This window comes from Anabrus simplex, chromosome 4 (genome assembly GCF_040414725.1).
Source record: "Anabrus simplex isolate iqAnaSimp1 chromosome 4, ASM4041472v1, whole genome shotgun sequence".
NCBI lineage: Eukaryota > Metazoa > Arthropoda > Insecta > Orthoptera > Tettigoniidae > Anabrus > Anabrus simplex.
Genome location: NC_090268.1, coordinates 235,009,202 through 235,027,890, shown reverse-complemented (window position 1 = coordinate 235,027,890; position 18,689 = coordinate 235,009,202). Strand labels below are relative to the sequence as shown.

Here is an 18,689-nt window from a genome sequence, read left to right as displayed (position 1 = left end):
GAAAGGGAAGAACCATGAATGGCAAAGAGAGCAAGACTCCCAACACTGCAAACCAAGCACCATTGGGATTAGAAAAAAAAAAAATTTAAAAAACAATGGAAGATGTAACTCAGGAAGGCAAGGAAAGATAATATACATGCATGCTTCTTTAAGTAACATGTGAAGGTTGAAAGATCTGATTTCACTGAAATCCTATCAAAAACAGGCAATTTCAGGAAGTTGTCTGGTGGAGACTTTAGTACAGACTGGTCAGGATTTCAAGAATTCAAGATATTTCCGATGTGTCGTTAGGTCATTTTATTTCTTATAACATAAGTTAAGTAGAAATCATTTGAAAGGAATTCCACATTATATGTACATTGTAAAAGCTGCTTCTCTAACTTCTCTAACAGTACTAAATACAAAGAAAACAAGGATTTACAAAATTATAAGAATGAATTTGGTAGATTAATCTTCTCTACTGAACAACACCACTGCTTTGAAGCTCTTGAATCTTCTCTTCTGAATAGTCAAGAATTTCTTTCAACACATCTGCAGTATGTTGTCCCAAAAGTGGTGGCGGTAATCGCACAGCATTGACTGAATCACTGTACTGCACAGGGGGTCCGACAAGTTTCACAGTTTTCCCAACAGGATGCTGCACCTCCTTTATGAGACCGATAGCTTCTATATGAGGATCATTAAAGACCTGAAATATCACACACATGCATATATTAGAACAAAACAAGATATTAATCTAAAGCCTTAAATCACTAAATAGCCAAAAACTTTCAATAAAAATTGATGATAAAATTAATCTGGTTAAGTAGAAATCATTTGAAAGGAATTCCACATTATATGTACATTGTAAATGCTGCTTCTCTAACTTGGAAATTGTTCCCAATAAGTTACTATTAGGCTATAACTAGACAATGTTCTTTCTCTCTTATCAATCTATTTCTGTCACTACCCTAGAAGCGACAGGAAATGCCAAGGAGATACAGACAACATTCTAATTCATCACTGCTTCATTTTTATAGCAATGCTACCACAAAATAAATGACTCAGTTTGTGAGTAAATGCACAGTATTTTTTTTTTTTTTTCCTATTGCTTAGGCAAGAAAGGAACATCAACCTGATGACAGAAGCTGGCAATGGCAGGAACAACCTGAAGGCTAGTGAGATGCTGATGTACTTTCCAAGCAAATACTCGTGCCAATATAAAGGTAGATTGGAGAGAAGAAACCAATTCCAGACATGAAGATTATGAGAGAAATGATCCATCTGTATGATCTTCATACTAGCTGAATTGGGGCCGACTCCAAGGAATCGTAAAAATGGCAAAGAGGCTGGGTCTGATGACCAATAATTGAAACAAATTAAAAGCTTTAGTCCTCTGATGAAGTGTTGTAAAATCTTCAAAATCAGTAGGAAAGCAAGAGTCATGACTGTTCTAAAGGCACGCAAAATTCGAACTGATTAAATACAGACAAATCTCCCTAGTGAACAAACTTTATAAAACACTAAATATGTGCATTCTAAAACTATCCTAATGGAAGAGCTTGCTTGTTGTACACGCACGCACATTAATGGTGTCCCGACATAAACAATCAACACTGCCCCACTCCAGTACTGAAAAGGAGGGGAGAGAGTAAAGGGATAGTGTTGAAGGCCACTCCAGTACTGAAAAGGAGGGGAAGGGAGTGAACAGGTAGTTCTGAATACACAGTGTGTGCATTCCGGCGTTATACTGTAACATTGTAATAAGATTGCTCCTATCCTATCACAGGTGAATCGAGGCCGTATTATTGGCATGTGGGAGGCTCACATGGTCCCCCAAGCAATAGCACAAGCAATACCATGCAGTCTTAAGACAGTTTGGAGATGGATAAAAATATGGCAAAAACGAGGTGAAGAAGGATTGGTAGACCCGATATAACGCAGCTACAAAACATTCCTAACTAGTACAAAATATTTTCGGTTAAAACCTCCTTTACCTCCTAATACTGTAATTATCATAGTAGGTTACTTTTAATTTTTTTATGTTATAATGCTATTTGTTCGGGGCGTCAACCTATAGAGTTCTTTTGCCCCTACTTGCACAATATATGAACCTGCATGTAATTGGAATTGCGGAAGTGTTGAGTGTTGAATGTGAGAAACGTTAAGGACGACACAAACACGCAGTCCCCAGGCCAGGGATATAATCATTTACAATTAAAACCCCCTGACCCGGCCGGGAATCGAACCTGGGGCGGCCGGACGCGTTGTCCCGTACACTGCGGGGCCGGGCGAGTAGGTAACCTAATGCTGTACTTCAATACATCCGCCACTGTGCCCATTTCGATCACAACGAAGTCTTGTAGCGGGCTGTTTGCATGCAGTCCATGCAGCAATGCGTTAAGCGAGAAGGCGAGTCATTGTGCCTTTGACACTACCCCTTCACTCCCTTCCCCCATGTTTTGTACTGGATTGGCCTTCGACACTACCCCTTCACTCTCTCCCCTTCTTTTCAGTACTGGAGTGGGGCAGTGTTGATTGTTTATGTCGGGACACCATTAATGTGCGCGTCTGTACAATGGAACCTCTTCAGTACAAGTCTAGTAGGGAGGCTTGATATTTCTAGGACAAAGAGGAGGGATTATTAGAAATGTTTGTGAAATTAATATCAGTAACTGGTTCGATAGATGCATTTGATATAATCGAGGGTAATACTGAAGGAAGAGCTGCCAGTGGACTTTCATTTAAGATGACTGAACATCATAACAACTTAAAGTAAAAAAGTTTAGCACATACAACATGTTCTGACGAAAAAATGCCTGCTAATAATAATCATATGGCACTAAATAATGTTATATAGATTATACACCTCTTTGTGTAATACATATAAAAAATGATTCTATGTTACATAACCTCTCTTCATTCTCTGTATTTTTCACACTGTCTGCAGATATGACAGCAAAAAACTGATATGTCATTAGGTGTGAAATGAACACTGTTTGGGTTTCTTTAACGATTTTTACACCCAAACTGCAAACACAGAAGGAACCATTTTAATGGGTTCACTATTACCTATTGTTAGGAGATGCTGTGGGAGAAATGAACAAACCGAAGATAGGCCTTATCATTGCAATTCAACAATTCTGTATAGGGCCTACAGTTCCTGTTTTAAATTGTGTCAGAAAACATTCATAGATACATTTGGAGTAAATAAGAAAAAGACTGAGGTATTGGCGAAGTAACTCAAGATGGGTCAGGCCACTAATTGTGACGAGCGTGGTGGAGCATTCGGGTATAACATTAAATAAACAGAAGATGACAATGAGCTAATAAAACATTATTTTATGAATTCCAAGAGACAAGACTACAATCATTATAAGAATATATCCAAATAATATTTAAGTCCTCATTTAAACATTAGTGATTGTACCAAGCATATAAATTCAAATAACCAGAGATGTGTTGAAGAAATGCATTACAGATGAGATTTCCTCAAGTATTTTTTTTTTAACCGGACGAGATGGCCGTGCGGTTAGAGGTGCGTGGCTGTGAGATTGCATCCAGGGGATAGTGGGTTCGAATCCCACTGTTTGCAGCCCAGAAGATGGTTTTCTGTGGTTTCCCATTTTCACACCAGGCAAATGCTGGGACTGTACCTTAATTAAGGCCACAGCCACTTCCTTCCAACTGCTAGGCCTTTCCTACCCCATAAGACCTGTGTCGGTGTGACGTAAAGCGACTAGCAAAAAAGTATTTTCCAAAATTGTAATTTTCACCTAAAGCAGACATGTACAAAACGTGTGGCAAGTTAGATCTTGCAACCATAGAGCATTCACCTTAGCAAAAAGATTGCCAACATCCAAATAGAACTGCATCACAGGAAAGCACAACGTGCAATGGACGAAATGCAAAAGGATAAGTTTCTTCAACAATGCCAGGCACCGACACCTTTACAGTTGGAATAGATTTGCAGCAAGTGTTGTTTGTACCTACTCTTACCCATGCAGAAATGTTTTATTCACATAAGATGTCATGCTATAACTTTTGTGTACATATCTATGACACTAGTGAGTTGAGTTGTGTGAAAGTGAAGGGGGCCAAGGAGCAAATCACAAAATTTCAAATCTGTTTCATGTATTCAATTCCAAATCAAACATTGTCTCTTTGTTCTGTTAATTTGCCTGCTAAATTACCAGCCCAGAGGCTCGTTAAATTCTCGAATAGCACTACCAGAGGTTATGTGGTTGTGGGAAAACACAAAAATTGAAGGTGGCGTTAAAAAGAGGTGCACTAGGCAAGATGAGGAGTGAGGTAGTTTGCCACTGCTTACCTCACTGGGTATGACTGACTATGAATAACACCTTTCATAACACTCAGAAGCACAAGTCGTGCTGTGAATGTCACTACTCAGCACCATCCACACCACAGCAACTTCTATACTGTCACTGCCATAGATGAGACTGATATTTTGGCAAAAGCTACATTTTGCTTTGGCCTGTGCCAAGGGACAAATGCAAAACTACTGCAACCATCATAAATTGCAACAGATGCATCATCATCATTGAACCCCTCCAGCATAATGGGTAGGGCGGTGTTGAATGTATCTTTGCCGTTGGCTGTCCACGGATGAAATGAACCTAACATTGTGGAGTGACAACTGCTGTGCACAAAATAGGAGCCATGTACTGTTCCATACGCATTTGCTTTTAGTGGCACAAAGCTGTTTTAAATGCAATGAACATAAATATCTGATATCAGGCCACAGTTTTCTAGCCTGTGATTGTAATTTCGATTTAACTGAAAAGCGCAAGAGGACACTGAAATCATATGAACCTGATGATCTGCAGGAAACTAATACATCATCCCAGCCTTCCCAACCATTTCAAGTACACTTTATGACATTGTGTGACTTCATTAACTTCAAAGCTAATACTGTCGTAGGTACGACATCGTAATTGGTGTAAAACCTTCAATTAGTATGTTTAATATATTTTAATTATAGTTTATTTACTGCTAAATTATCTTTTATTAAGTGTTAAACATGACTAGTATATGTTTTCTCTGTAAATATGTAGTATAAAATTGTATAACCTCAAAATCTAGATAGTCGAAAGTGGTAGAAAATTCCATAATGTTTGTATGTTAGACTTACTGTACTATAATTTGGTATATATGAAGGGTTCTGGAAACTTACTGTAAGGTTTTATTATCCAGATACATGTAGAGACATTACGAATGTTGTAGATATTTCCATGTACATTTGTAAATAGTGGAGGAACGTTCAAGTACCCATTCAACTAGCTGGTCGATCGATGTTTCAAGTGTGTTCCATTAGAGCATTGTAAGAACTCTTCCAGAAGTAGATCATTCTAGATGGTTGACCAAACAGTATAAATATCGAGCTGTCGGTCAGTGAAGTTAGTTCTTAGTTCCTAGTTCGTAGTTCTTAGGACTCAGGCAAGTGATGGACTGGGAGTGACTGTTGGGTTCCGAGGTGGAGTCTGAGTATTGGACTTGAGTGAGTGAGGCGGTGAATTCAAGAGAGGGCACGTTATAGTGCGCGAGTCAGTGTTGTTGATATCTGTACTGGTCAGAATCGACTTCAGGGTACTCCGCTATTGAGTGTTATATATAGTGTCATTTGCGACTGTGTATAATTGTGTGTTGTGACGTACAGTGTAAATACAGTCATTTATATAAGGAAGTGAACGCGTTCTCGTGTGATATTTATGTAAAATAAAATCGCATTGTAGAACGATAATACCGGTAGTATGTTAAATCTTACAAGGTTAAATTAATATAAGTAATGCATCATGTATTCGGATTACACGTCCTGGTACTGTATAAGAGTATGTTGAAAGATTGCATTCAGACGTAGAATATTGGAAAAGAGTAAATATCCTTAAAAGAGGCAAAACAATTAGTGATGTCATGAGCATACATTTAACAGAAAGAGACAATCGTAAGATATATCCTGAAAAATGAAGTATTTGGAAGCAATTATTAAATATCTCCCTTCAATCAATCAACCAACCACCGCAATCTGCATTTAGGGCATTCGCCCATGGGCAGACACACTGTTTACCTACCTTTTCTTAAATAATTGCAAAGAATTTGGAAATTTACTGATCACAGCTCCCTTGGTAAATTATAAAAGTCCCTAACCCTCTTCTTATAAACAAATATTTGGCTCAATTTGTCCTCTTTGAATTCCAACTTTATCTTCATACTGTGAACCCGGAGAAAAACCTGTCCCGCCTTTGCTTTGTCCAGCACAAATCTCACATGGAGTGACCGGGATTTGAATCACAGAATCCAGAAGTGAGAGGCCAGCGTGCTGCCACCTAAGCCACTTGAACTTATTCGTCTGTTCATGTTGTTCCTCACCATCTCTCCACTGATAGCTCAGAACATACCGTTTACTCTTAGCATCTCATCTCCCTTCTCCCAAGTCTTCCTGGCCCAAACGTTGCAACATTTTCATAATTCTAATCATTTGTCAGAAATCAACCAGAGCAAATCGAGCTGCTTTTCTTCGGATTTTTTTCCATTTCTCGAATCAAACAATCCTACTAAGGGTCCCATGCACTGGAATCATACTCTAATTGGGGTCTTATCACAGACTTATATGCCCTCTACTTGACATCCTTACTAAAAACCCTTAGTACCCTCATAACCATGAGAAGAGATCTGTAACTTTTATTTACAATTCTGTTAATGTGATCACCCCAATGAAGATCTTTCCTTATATTAACGCCTAGGCACCTACAGCAATCCCCATAAGGAACTTTCACCCCCATCAATGTAGTAATTAAAAATGAGAGGAATTTTCCTATTAGCGAAAACTCACAGCCTGACTTTTAACCCTGTTTATCATCACATCACTGTTTGGTGTCCATCTCACAACATCGGCAAGATCTTTTTCCAGTTGCTCACAATCTTGTAACTTACTTATTACTCTATACAGTATAACATCATCTGCAACAAGCTGTATTTCTGATTCCAGTTCTACTCATATCATCCATCTATACAGAAGAAAATACAAAGGTCCAATAATACTGCCTTGGATAATTCCCCTCTTAATGATTGCAGGGAGCCTCCGTGGCTCAGGCGGGGCAGTGCGCCGGCCTCTCACTGCTGGATTCTGTGGTTCAAATCCTGGTCACTCTATGCAAGATTTGTGCTGGACAAAGCAAATGCAGGACAGGTTTTTCTCCGGGTACTCCGATTTTCCCTGTCATATTTCATTCCAGCAATACTCTCCAATATCATTTCACCTATCATTCATTAATCATTAACCCATAGGAGTGCGACAGGCTTCGGCAGCCGGCACAATTCCCCCTCCTCGCCACTAGATGGAGGCTTCCTTATTCCATTCCTGACCCAAGATTACAGGATCAGATAAGGTTTCACCTACTATAATGCTCAAAGTTCTATTTTATATAATCTCTCCACTTCTCTGTTATAATATAGCAGATCTTTACCTTACTCTTTTGTCTAGTCCAATTGCACTCATTTTTGCCAGTAATCTCCCACGATCCCGTGCCTTATATAGGTCAATCATGATACAGACCATTTCACCTCCTGAATCAAGTATATCTGCAAAATCTTGCTGGAATCCTACAAGTTGAGCTTCATTGGATTAACCTTTCCTAAACCCGAACTCCCTTCTATCGAACCAATTATTAATTTTGCAAACATGTCTAATGTAATCAGAAATAAAGCTTACATGCAATACGTATCAAACTGACTGGCCTGTAATTTTTGGCCTTATGTTTATAACCCTTTCCATCACACACAGGGGTGATAGCAACTTTCCACTCAATTTGGTATAGCTCCTTCACACAAACAGTAATCAAATAAGTAATTCAGATATGGTACTATATCCCAACCCATTGTCCTTAGTATATCCCCAGAAATACTATAAATTCTAGCTGCTTTTCCAGTTTACAACTTTTTTATCGTATTGTAAATGACTGTTATCGTAGGTAAATTTCAATACTTCATTAGTATTAGTCACCTCCTCTATCTGGACATTATCCTTGTACACAACAACCTTTACATACTGCTGACTGAATACTTCTGCCTTCTATAGATCCTCACACCCACACACACACACTCCTCTTGCTCATTAACTATTTCTGGAATGCCCTTCTTGGAACCTGTTTCTGTCTTAAAGTACCTTCCAACTTTCACTAAAATTTGTATGACTGCCAATGCTTGCCATCGTGTTATCCTTAGCTGACTTCTTCACTAGATTCAATTTCCTAGTAAGTTCCTTCAATTTCTCCTCATTTCCACAACCATTTCTAACTCAATTTCTTTCCAACCAGAACCTCCTTCTTAATCTCTTTACTTCCCTGTTATTATATAGCAGGTCTTTACCATTCCTTACCTGCTTTAAAAGGTACCTTCCTACCAGTTTTCACATTTTTCGACAACTGCTTAAAATCCATCCCATATTCTGTTAAAATGTTTATTTTGCAGTTTTCCACTGATCATAAATTACTTTTCTTAACTCCTCAAGCCAGTTTGACGCGTACGTGTATGGATCTACAAAACATAAGCCAGGAGCAGTTTGACGTATACCTGTACGGACTGGTATAGCGATGTTTTAGATGTACATCTGCGTGCCATCTGTTGGTTGTCAACGTGAACTTTTAGCATGGCTTGCAGCACAGGGCATCATTCTATGCAGGGGAGTGTCTTCTACCGTAATGAGGCATTGCGTTGGGGTAAAAAGAATTTGTTTCATCAACGTCGATCGTGGTAAACAACAGGGCGGCGTCCTCGCAGGGTCTGTATTTATCTAATGCAACTCTAGAACGCATATTAGGTGAAAGTAGTGATGAACATAAACCGAGTGATAATGAAAGTGTTAGGGATGATGATTATGTACAGCAGGAAATTATGTCTGATGTACATAATGATAGTAATATTAGTGAATGCTCACCCGAGTGATCATGGACACCTGTTGGTTCGAATTTTATTCCTTCTATTTTCTACTTTGCATGCCACATTTTTGTATGTAGATATAACATTTGCATTATAAGAACTGCGCCTGCACCTATTTTGAACAAAATCAGACAAGTCATTTAGAAGTTATAGCAATGTTTGCAACAGCATGTAAATCTGTGATATTTTTCTAAAATTTATTACTGCTGTATGGTAAAACTTGGCAAACTTTTAATACCAGCTTGAAGGGTTAAACTCCCTCATGCCTGTCTTACCAACCATATGAAATTGCCTATTACTCCTACTTTTATAATCTTCCTTTCTATTGCATTTATTTTTAACTACGACAAAAACAGCTTTATGATTACCAACACAATCTATTAAGTCTACTTCGGTTTCTCTGTAGAGATCATCTGGTTTACTCCATCCAGAATATTTTCCCCTCCAGTTGGTTTCATCATTTTCTGATTCAGCTGTCCTCCCCAGATTTGCCATTTGTTGACCATGCCTCCTGTCGTTCGTATACCTTCCCAATTGACATCTGGTAAATAATTCCAAATCAGCATTATTTGGAGGTCTGTACACTCCAAAAAAATTAAGTTGCTTATCATCTTTAGAGATCAGCCTTGTTCCTAGAATTTCAAGTTTGTCATCTTTAACTTGACCAGCTCCATGGCTAAATGGTTAGCACGCTGGCCTTTGGTCCAAGGGGACCTGGGTACGATTCCCGGTCGGGTCGGGGAATTTAAGGTTCATTAGTTAATTCCTATGGCTCGGGGCCTAGGTGTTTGTGCCATCTTTAGCATTAGATATCATCTTAGGGCCCCATCCTCACAGACACGCAGGTCGCCTATAAGGCGTCAACTTGAAAGACCTTCACTAGGCTTCTTTGGAGGCAACATGCCATTTATTTATCTTTCACTTTTTCATACCTTACAAATTCTTCTTTGACCAGAATGAATACTCCCCCTCCTATTAATCCCATCCTGTCTACAAGAAAATTTATTGTAAAACAAAAGCTATAGGTTTCCACCTATTCAATAGTATTATATTCCGACTTGACTTTCAAATCCCTGTACCCTTATCTCCGCTCCCCAGTCCACCCAGTTTCCCTGAATGTACCTCCCTACAACCTTTCTAAACAAACAAACTTCCTAACTTACACCACTACAGTTTAAGAGAAGGCCATCTGGACGCAGATCTACAAATCTCGCTCTGTTTCCCACATACCCACTCCTTAGCCTCATTTAAATCTCTGATCACCTTCCAGGCAGTACCCCTCCTACACAGTATTCCACTGATAACATCTGCTTTATTAAACTTTAACCGTGTTGCATTAACCAGATCCCACATATTCCCAACTATGTTGGTACATATAGCTGTTTGCCGTACACTGTTGGTACCAATGTGAAAACTACCACCTCCTTTCCTTCCACCTCTTCTACTTTCCTCCACATCTACCTTAACCTAAGTCCTCGACAACACTCTACCCTGGTTCCCTTTCCTTCATGCACTTTCTACACGTGTCTAACAATGGAATCCTCCATATCCAGAGCCTGAACCCTACCCCCCACCCCAATTTGATACCCTCCGCTCCTGGTCGCCCTCATCTTTTCTGCCAGCTGCAGATCCTATTTCCTCCCTCCCTTTTTCTCCCTCTCTTGACGCAGTTCCACCTTTCTTTTCCTATTCTTTATTCTACATTTCCCCTTCCTATCTTTATCTTTCCTCCTACTTCTGCCCTCCTCTGCAACAGTTCCCTGTTCCTCATCTTCCCTCTGATGTTCTACCTGCAGTGACTCATATGGATTTCTCACTGATACCTCTCTTGAATTCTGATGCTGAAAGTGAAAAATGCCACCTTCTCCTTTCCTCCTCTTCTACTTTCCTCAACACTAGCCTTAACCGAATTCCTTGATAACACTTTACCTTGGTTCACTTTCCTCCACACACTTAGTCTGAAATTTTCTTCCCATTAAAACATTACACCATTTGCCTTCTACAATCCCCCCTTTTCCTTCCCATCTCTCTGGTACACCTACCATATTCCGTACATCGACAAAGAACATCACCAGGTTTATGCTGATTTGTAAAGTAGTGAAAAAAAGAAATGTGTGTTCCTATTGTGAATTTACATATTAGACTAAACATTCTTGATTCAAAAAGACTGAACTGAAGTTAATATTATCCACATTTACTTTCTGTTAGATGAAGCTGTATACATACAAAATGGAGCTCATATAAAATGAAAAAGGTGTTAGTCATAGCCCCTTCATAATTTTCATTTTTAAATTGCATTTTCTAAGAGATGTCAAAAATATAACACATTATATGTACATGGCTGATTGTATAGGCCTATGTGATTTAATGATGGGGTTTTCACACAAAATAGCCAAAATGAATTAACTGGAGCATTTGGTAGTGTTTTTCATCATTATCTCTTAAAGTAGTTTTTGGCACTTAGCTACTTTAGAATGTTAGGTCTTCAATTAGGAATTGGAGTAATTTATCACAGTAAATGCCTGATAAATTTCCAAGTTCTTTGAAATTATTTAAGAAAAGACCGGGCAAAACAACTGAGAGCTAATCTGCCACCTGGGTGACAGCCCTAAATATAGATCAATGATGACTGATTGAGACCTGGGCACTAGGCACGACAAAAAGAAAATCAAATTACGGTGTTAAAAGGAGGATGTTGAAGATATCCAGAACAGAGAAAGATGCCATGTTTAAAAAGTACATGAGGAAAAGGAGGAATGTCTGAACTGAAGACATAATCAGGCATGGAAGTCTCCTGGCTACTATCTTGGAGGGTTCTGTAGCAAAGTCATCTCCGTACAGGCCATGAAAGGCTCTTGAAGAGGTGGAAAGTAAAGGCTTCCACTTTCCGGAAACTCAGCACTTGATGGGGTAGAGTGGTGAGCTCTACGCCTGGCAGCCTTTGCCCCCAGGAATTAACCTGGTACACATTTTTAGTGTAGGCTGAGTGAACCTCAGGGCCATGTGCACCTCCAGAAGTGGAAATCTTGTTTCTTAAATTTTACGATTTCCTGACAGCGTTTCGAACCTACGTCCTTCCGGATGAACCGAGCACGCCTTTACCGCCTCAGCCAGGCAGCCCCTTGGAGGGTTCTGTACAGGGAAGAAATTTAAGAGACAGGCCTACTGCTTACTAATAGGCTTTGTTTTTATATTCAACTAGTTGTTACCCATGGCTTAGCTCGCGAGGATTTGTTAAGTTGATAAAAATTAATTGTTCCTCGATACTGCACTAAGACATTATCTGAAAATCCCTAAAGTATAAAATCTAACCAAAAAATTGCATTTCATTTACGCCAGAACCTCTTTGTAAACCACGTTTGTGGTATTTCCTTTCGGGCTAAGATGACCAGGCTACTGGCAGAACTAAATCTGGAACATGCGACGTGGAACTCTACATGTGAGAAACAGTCCTCTTTTAAGTCGAAAAAAAATGTCTTTATTTCTAACGGAAATTCCAAATACCAATTTTTCCCGTCTGTATCATCTTAGTTTTTGAGATATAAGTATCCTCGTAAAGAGAATTCAACTCCTTCACTTATTTTCGATCTCCAGCTTATGCTGATTTTCAGAAAACAAAAATACGCGTTTATTTTTAAAGGGGATTACAAATATGAATTTTCACGTCTGTAACATGTTACATTTATGAGAAATACTCATTTTAAAAACTTCACCACTCCTTGTCTGAGTGGTCATCGTTCAGGCCTTCGGTTCGCAGGGTTCTGGGTTCGATTCCGGGCTTGGTCAGGGATTTCAATCCCGTGCGATTAATTCATCTGGCTCGAGGACAGGTTGTTTCTGCTTGTCTCAACACACTCCTCTTCATATTCACTGAACACATCACATTACCAATCACAATAGGAACACAAAATAGTAATTACATCTCTACACACGGGGTTAGCATCAGGAAGGGCATCCAGCCACAAAACATGGTCAAATCCACATGTGCGACACAGTTTGCACCCGCGACCCCACAGGTGTGGGAAAAGCCATAGAAGAAGGAGACACTCTTTTTAAAAATTCACCCGCTCTCTTTATTATTTCACCCCCTTGAGTGGATTTTCAAAAAAAAAGTGTGTTTATTTTTAAAGGAGATTCCAAGTAGCCTACCAATTTTAACGTCTGTAACATCTTCAGTTTCTGAGATATATGTATCCTCATATAAAGAATTCAACCCCTTCCTCACTTCTTTTCAACCCACCCCCCCACCTCCTCTACCACTTAAGTGGAGTTTCTGAAAACAAAAATTTGCGTTTTATTTTTAAAGATTCCAAATGCCAATTTTCATGTCTGTAACATGTTAGGTTTTTGTGATATATTGTAGACTGGAGCTGACGTCATGGTTACGGCAGTTCATTTCTATATCCGATTCCTAGAGCAGGGGTAGTGTGGTACCAATATCTCCTTAACGATGGGTTTTAGGGCCCGTAGGGATTACCAAGTTTTGTTCTTTGCGTCAAGGGGCTTAAAAAGCTTTGTCTCGTCCTTGTACGACAAATTCGATTTCACCTATATTAGCCTATTCTTTTTATATCTCCCCCCATCGTACGCCCTTGAATTGTTTTGAAATAAAAATACAGCCTATGTTACCCGCTGGCAATGTAGCATTCTATAGATGAAGTAATTTTTAAAATCGGTTCAGTAGTTTTTGTGTCTATCCGTTACAAACAAATATACAAATTTTTCCTCTTCATAATATTAGTATAGATATCTGCTTAGTTTCTGGATGAAGCTAACATATTTTTAACAAAGTAGGACATCATTCCCAAAAATTTGAATACAATTCTGATCCCTGATTTGAAGAAACTCAACTTTGAAAATGACAAAAGTAAGCAAGTGTGCAATTTCAAGCTGCTTCATCTTGTGTGATTATTATATTCAATAAAGCACAGTTTCACATAGGCCTACAATATAAGCCAATAAAACAGCATACAGTATGGCTGCCTGAACCACTCAGGGCTTTAACACCATAAATGCATTTGCTACCCAAGGACAAAGAGGTAGTAGACCAATAGGCGGCATCACATGCCTCTTAAAAGCGAAACTGGCTTTAACACTATAAATGCATTTGCTACCCAAGGACAAAGAGGTAGTAGTCCAATAGGCGGCATCACTTGCCTCTTAAAAGTTAAACTATCTCCTTTCAAGGTTGAGTACAAATCATCAGAAATGCTAATTAGAACAAAATTGTGTATAATTATAGAAGTTTGATGTCTCATTATCTAAAATGAGAATGCTCCCTTCTTCATAACTGCGATCTGTTGGACTGTGCACGGCACGCTCCCGACAATCACACAAGTGACAGGTTGGGACAGCAAATAATCTGACACAGTCCAACAGATCACAATTATGAGGAAGGGAACATAAAACTCAGACAACTTGACCCTGAACAAACTACAAGAAGATTTTAAATTTATTCCCCCCTTCAAAACACGCAACTTGCACCTGTTTTATTGCAGCAGTGAAAGTATGCTAAAAACATCAAGACGTAAGATATTTTATAACTAAAAATTTTTAGAAAACATAAGACTTCCTACTGACGCAAGTTTTACAATAACATAGTACCTTAACGTAGTAATAAGAAGTTTTTAAAAGGGAGGAAGAATTTCATACAATGACAGAATACAATGTGGCGGGAAAGACATAGAAATCGTAAAGTCGTTTAAATACCTCAGGATAACACTTCAACTTTCAGCCACCTCACTTAGATACCATATAAGGGAGTGGTCTATGGCCGCAATAAGAAGTACATATATCAGTGAACCCACTAGATTGTCTACATCCACAGCCATGACTCTATTCTACGCTAAGGTACTTCCAGTACTAACCTATGGGCTAGAACTAATCTGGGAGAATCTAACAGTAACTGACTTAAAGACCATAGAAAATGTTACGGCTAGATTCCTTAAAAGGATTCTAGGAATCTCCAAGATGTCACGTTCAAGACTGGCATAGGAGCTAGTCAAAGACACATTTCTAGTAGAAGATTTTTTTTTTTTTTTTTTTTTTATTTATTTTTTTTTTTTTACGTCGCACTGACACAGATATGTCTTATGGGGACGATGGGAGAGGAAAGGCCTAGGAATGGGAAGGAAGCGGCCGTGACCTTAAGGTACAGCCCCAGCATTTGCCTGGTGTGAAAATGGGAAACCACAGAAAACCATCTTCAGGGTTGCCGACAGTGGGGTTCGAACCCACTATCTCCCAATTACTGGATTCTGGCTGCACTTAGGCGACTGCAGCTATCGAGCTCAGTAGTAGAAGATTTGAGAATCAGACTGCCACTCCCATCCACATAGCAGGAACAGGAATTGCTCCTAAACAGGCGCAGGAAAGGGCAGAGATTGACCCAGACTTCTACTCCACAGACGCAATGACCTAAAAAGCACCCTGAATAGACTAGCGGTACATGGATTTCACCACCAACTATGTGAAGATATAGATGTTGATTCCCATAGGGAATTACCAACTATGTGCGCGCCGAGGTTTTCACGATCTGTCTCCACAGTGTGTGTGTGTGTGTTGTGCAATAAACAATGTGAACTGTACCATTTCAACAAATGTTCAATGAGAACAAAATCATAACGTTTTGCTTATGTACCATGATGGCCATTCGGCTGCAATACAAAACCAAAAAGTAAAATAACAAAGTAACTTAACATTATTAAACACAATATAGGCTATTATTAACATCCATAAAACATTATCACTGTCTTTATGAAACACAGGCTTACTCTGCTTTTATTCTGCAAAGATCACCAGGGTGTACTCAGAAAAAACAATTGTAATATCACATACCTGGGACATATTGTTGACAGGCCCATAAGGAAACTGTGAATCTTCTAGAATTTTCAGCCATTCAGAGAGAGTTTTCTGTTGAAATCTTTCACGCAGGAGGGTAATGAGAATGTTTCTATTTTTAACTCTCATTGCATTGTTAGAAAATCTTGGATCCGTCGACAATTCTTCCATATCCAATTTCTTGCAGAGTGCTTTGAATAGATGATCGCTTCCTGCTCCCACAGTAAGATAATGTCCATCTGATGTAGGAAATGCCTGATACGGAACAATACTACCATGTTCAGTTCCTCTTCTCACGGCTTCTAGACCACCATTCAGATAGTTTGAACCTATGTTAATAAGGCAAGCAACTTGAGTGGACAAAAGATCACAATCTATTTTCTGGCCTTTCCCTGTTCGAACTCGTTGCAACAGAGCAGCCATAATCGCTCCATGAGCATAGAGTCCTGTTGCTATATCCGTCATTGCTACACCTACCTTACATGGCTCTCCTCCTTTAGGACCTGTTATATGAATAAGTCCACCAACAGAGGAAGCTATTACATCATAGCCAGGGCGTTTACTGTATGGCCCATTAGGACCATAACCAGTCAAAGAACAATATATAAGGTGAGGAGCAATATCTTTCACATCTTCATATGAAAGACCAAGAGATTTCAATTTCCCAGGCACGTAATTCTCAATAAGAACATCACATTTTTTAACAAGCTCATAAATTATTTCTCGTCCAGTATCAGATTTCAGATTTATGCATACACTCTTCTTGTTACGGTTCAATGACAGAAAGTAACAAGATTCAGATGTGCCTTCAATAAAGGGTGGACCCCACTTCCTAGCTTCATCCCCCGAATTTGGCATTTCAATTTTCAATACTTCAGCACCAAGATCTCCCAAAATCATAGTACAAAACGGGCCTGCCACTATGCGCGTCAGATCTAACACACGAATTCCAGCCAATGGACTATCCTGTGCTGGAGTACTAAATAATCTATGAGGAGAGTATGGCGATTTTAGGCGTACAGATGGAAAAATTCGCATGGTAGTGGTCAATTTTGTGAGAAGCGGCAAACGAATAAGCACCATGGTAGTAAACAAGTCTTATTTAAAAAGCACAAACGCAATTTCTTTGATTACATCCACAGAATTGCAACTCTCTTCGCTTCCTTTAAAGAATAAAACGTGATCGACGAAATCACACTACGAGAGCAAACATAGTGATAAAACCACTAACTACTGATATTGCATAACCTTGAAACTGACTAGGCCCCTTCATACCTGTTGTACGTGCTCCTCTTCGCTCTCAACCACTGTCACTGTCGTTTCGGATGGAGTAGCAGCTCTAGTAAGCTCAGACATTTTGATTGAAATTATTTATTACAAACAAATGTCTAGTACTTGACGCAAATCACGGCATTAAATGCCTGAAACTGCGTCTTAACTGTAAACACAACCCACATAATCCAAAAATTCACGTCAATACAGGCGCCATCTTGTTTTCTATAAAGCAAGCTATAAAGTAAATGAGGGATTGTTTCGTAAAGTTGGCTCTTCTGTGAACAGTTGAGTCTGTATTTGGTTGAGTGTAAATATGTAAACATCGCTTTGATGCAATTGCAAACAGGGTTGCCACCGTTAGTACTTTAGTACTAGATCTAGTACTTCATGGACATTTTTAGTACGTTAGTTCTTTTTATGGAAATCTAGTACCTTTTACGGAGCTAGAGTAGACGCTCTTCTACTGCAGCAGAAGAACAAGAAAGAAATTGATAAGAAGTTTCAGAGCCAAGTGTCTATTTTTTCATGTTGAATTCTGTGAACAAGTGACCCTATTTTGAGAAATCTCTCCATGTCTAACTAGAAAACTGCAAAAGAGATGGCAGTTTCATAAGTATAATCCCATTAGCTATATATTCCCCTAATGCAATGACAGAGTGCTCATGAAGTTAGATAGGAAATGGTGGACAGCAAAGTCCAAAGAAACTGAAAATCTTTTCAGTCTGCCGAACATACAGGCTCAATATAAATATTACGCTATAACACACCTGAGAAAAACACACTATTAAACAACAGGCCCTATTTATATTGAACTTCTGTGTTTGACAAACTGAACGGCTTTTAAGGTACACATTTATTTGAGTCGACACTCGAAAGTGCAGCTTCCTTCTTTACAAACAATTCCACAGAATCGCTGAAAGAGAACTAAGCATTTATGGAATTTTAGAACTCTTTAATTGAACTGAAAAATCCTGTAGGCGACTACAACTTTTCAAATTTGACGAATTTTTGCGACTGTTTACCACATTCTCCTGGTGAAACAGAACAGGATTTTTCCTGCTTTTTCTGTTAATAAGACCAGATTGAGAAACAAACTACTGGTCTGTAGCGTAAGTGAATGGGCTCCTTCTAAAGCACGCGTCTGCCCAAAATTTTCATATTTTAAAATAGTTTATTGCTTTGGCAATATTTTCCAAGGATTAAGAGAAGAGCACAATGTGAAATGCATGTTAATATGTTCTAAAAGGTGTGAATGTTAAATAGAAATGCGTGAAAACGTAAATAAAAGAATCTCATCACGTAGTCAGCTTGGAACTGGAAATGTTAGGATGGTGGGTATTGAACCTGCAACATTCCCGCTTCCCATTATAGATATCAAAACCGATAACTTCTGATAATTATAATTACGATTGCCCCCCCCCCCCCTTTTTTTTTTTTTTTGCTTTACGTCGCACCGACACAGATAGGTCTTATGGCGACGATGGGATAGGAAAGGCCTAGAAATGGGAAGGAAGTGGCCATGGCCTTAATTAATGTACACCCCAGCATTTGCCTGGGTGAAAATGGAAAACCACGGAAAACGATATTCAGGACTGCCGACAGTGGGGTTCGAACCCACTATCTCCAGATTACTGGATACT

The 18,689-nt window shown here is 39.1% G+C and overlaps 2 protein-coding genes across 3 annotated transcripts in view; both read right to left on the bottom strand.

Moving 5' to 3' along the window:
* Positions 1–17,268, bottom strand: part of LOC136871827 (E3 ubiquitin-protein ligase PPP1R11) — a 79,956-nt gene extending 62,688 nt beyond the window's left edge. For both annotated transcript variants that reach the window (XM_067145450.2, XM_067145449.2), the window contains exon 1: positions 17,050–17,268. In XM_067145450.2, the coding sequence (XP_067001551.1) occupies positions 17,050–17,130 (81 nt within the window). In that variant the 5' untranslated portion in view covers positions 17,131–17,268. The remainder of the gene's footprint in view (positions 1–17,049) is intronic.
* LOC136871826 (succinate--hydroxymethylglutarate CoA-transferase) lies at positions 274–17,005 on the bottom strand. Its single transcript, XM_067145448.2, has 2 exons — positions 15,772–17,005; positions 274–688 (listed from the first exon to the last, which is right to left on the bottom strand). The coding sequence occupies exons 1-2, from the start codon at positions 16,855–16,857 to the stop codon at positions 458–460; spliced, it is 1,317 nt and encodes a 438-aa protein (XP_067001549.2). The 5' UTR covers positions 16,858–17,005; the 3' UTR covers positions 274–457.
* Positions 17,269–18,689: the final 1,421 nt, after the last annotated feature.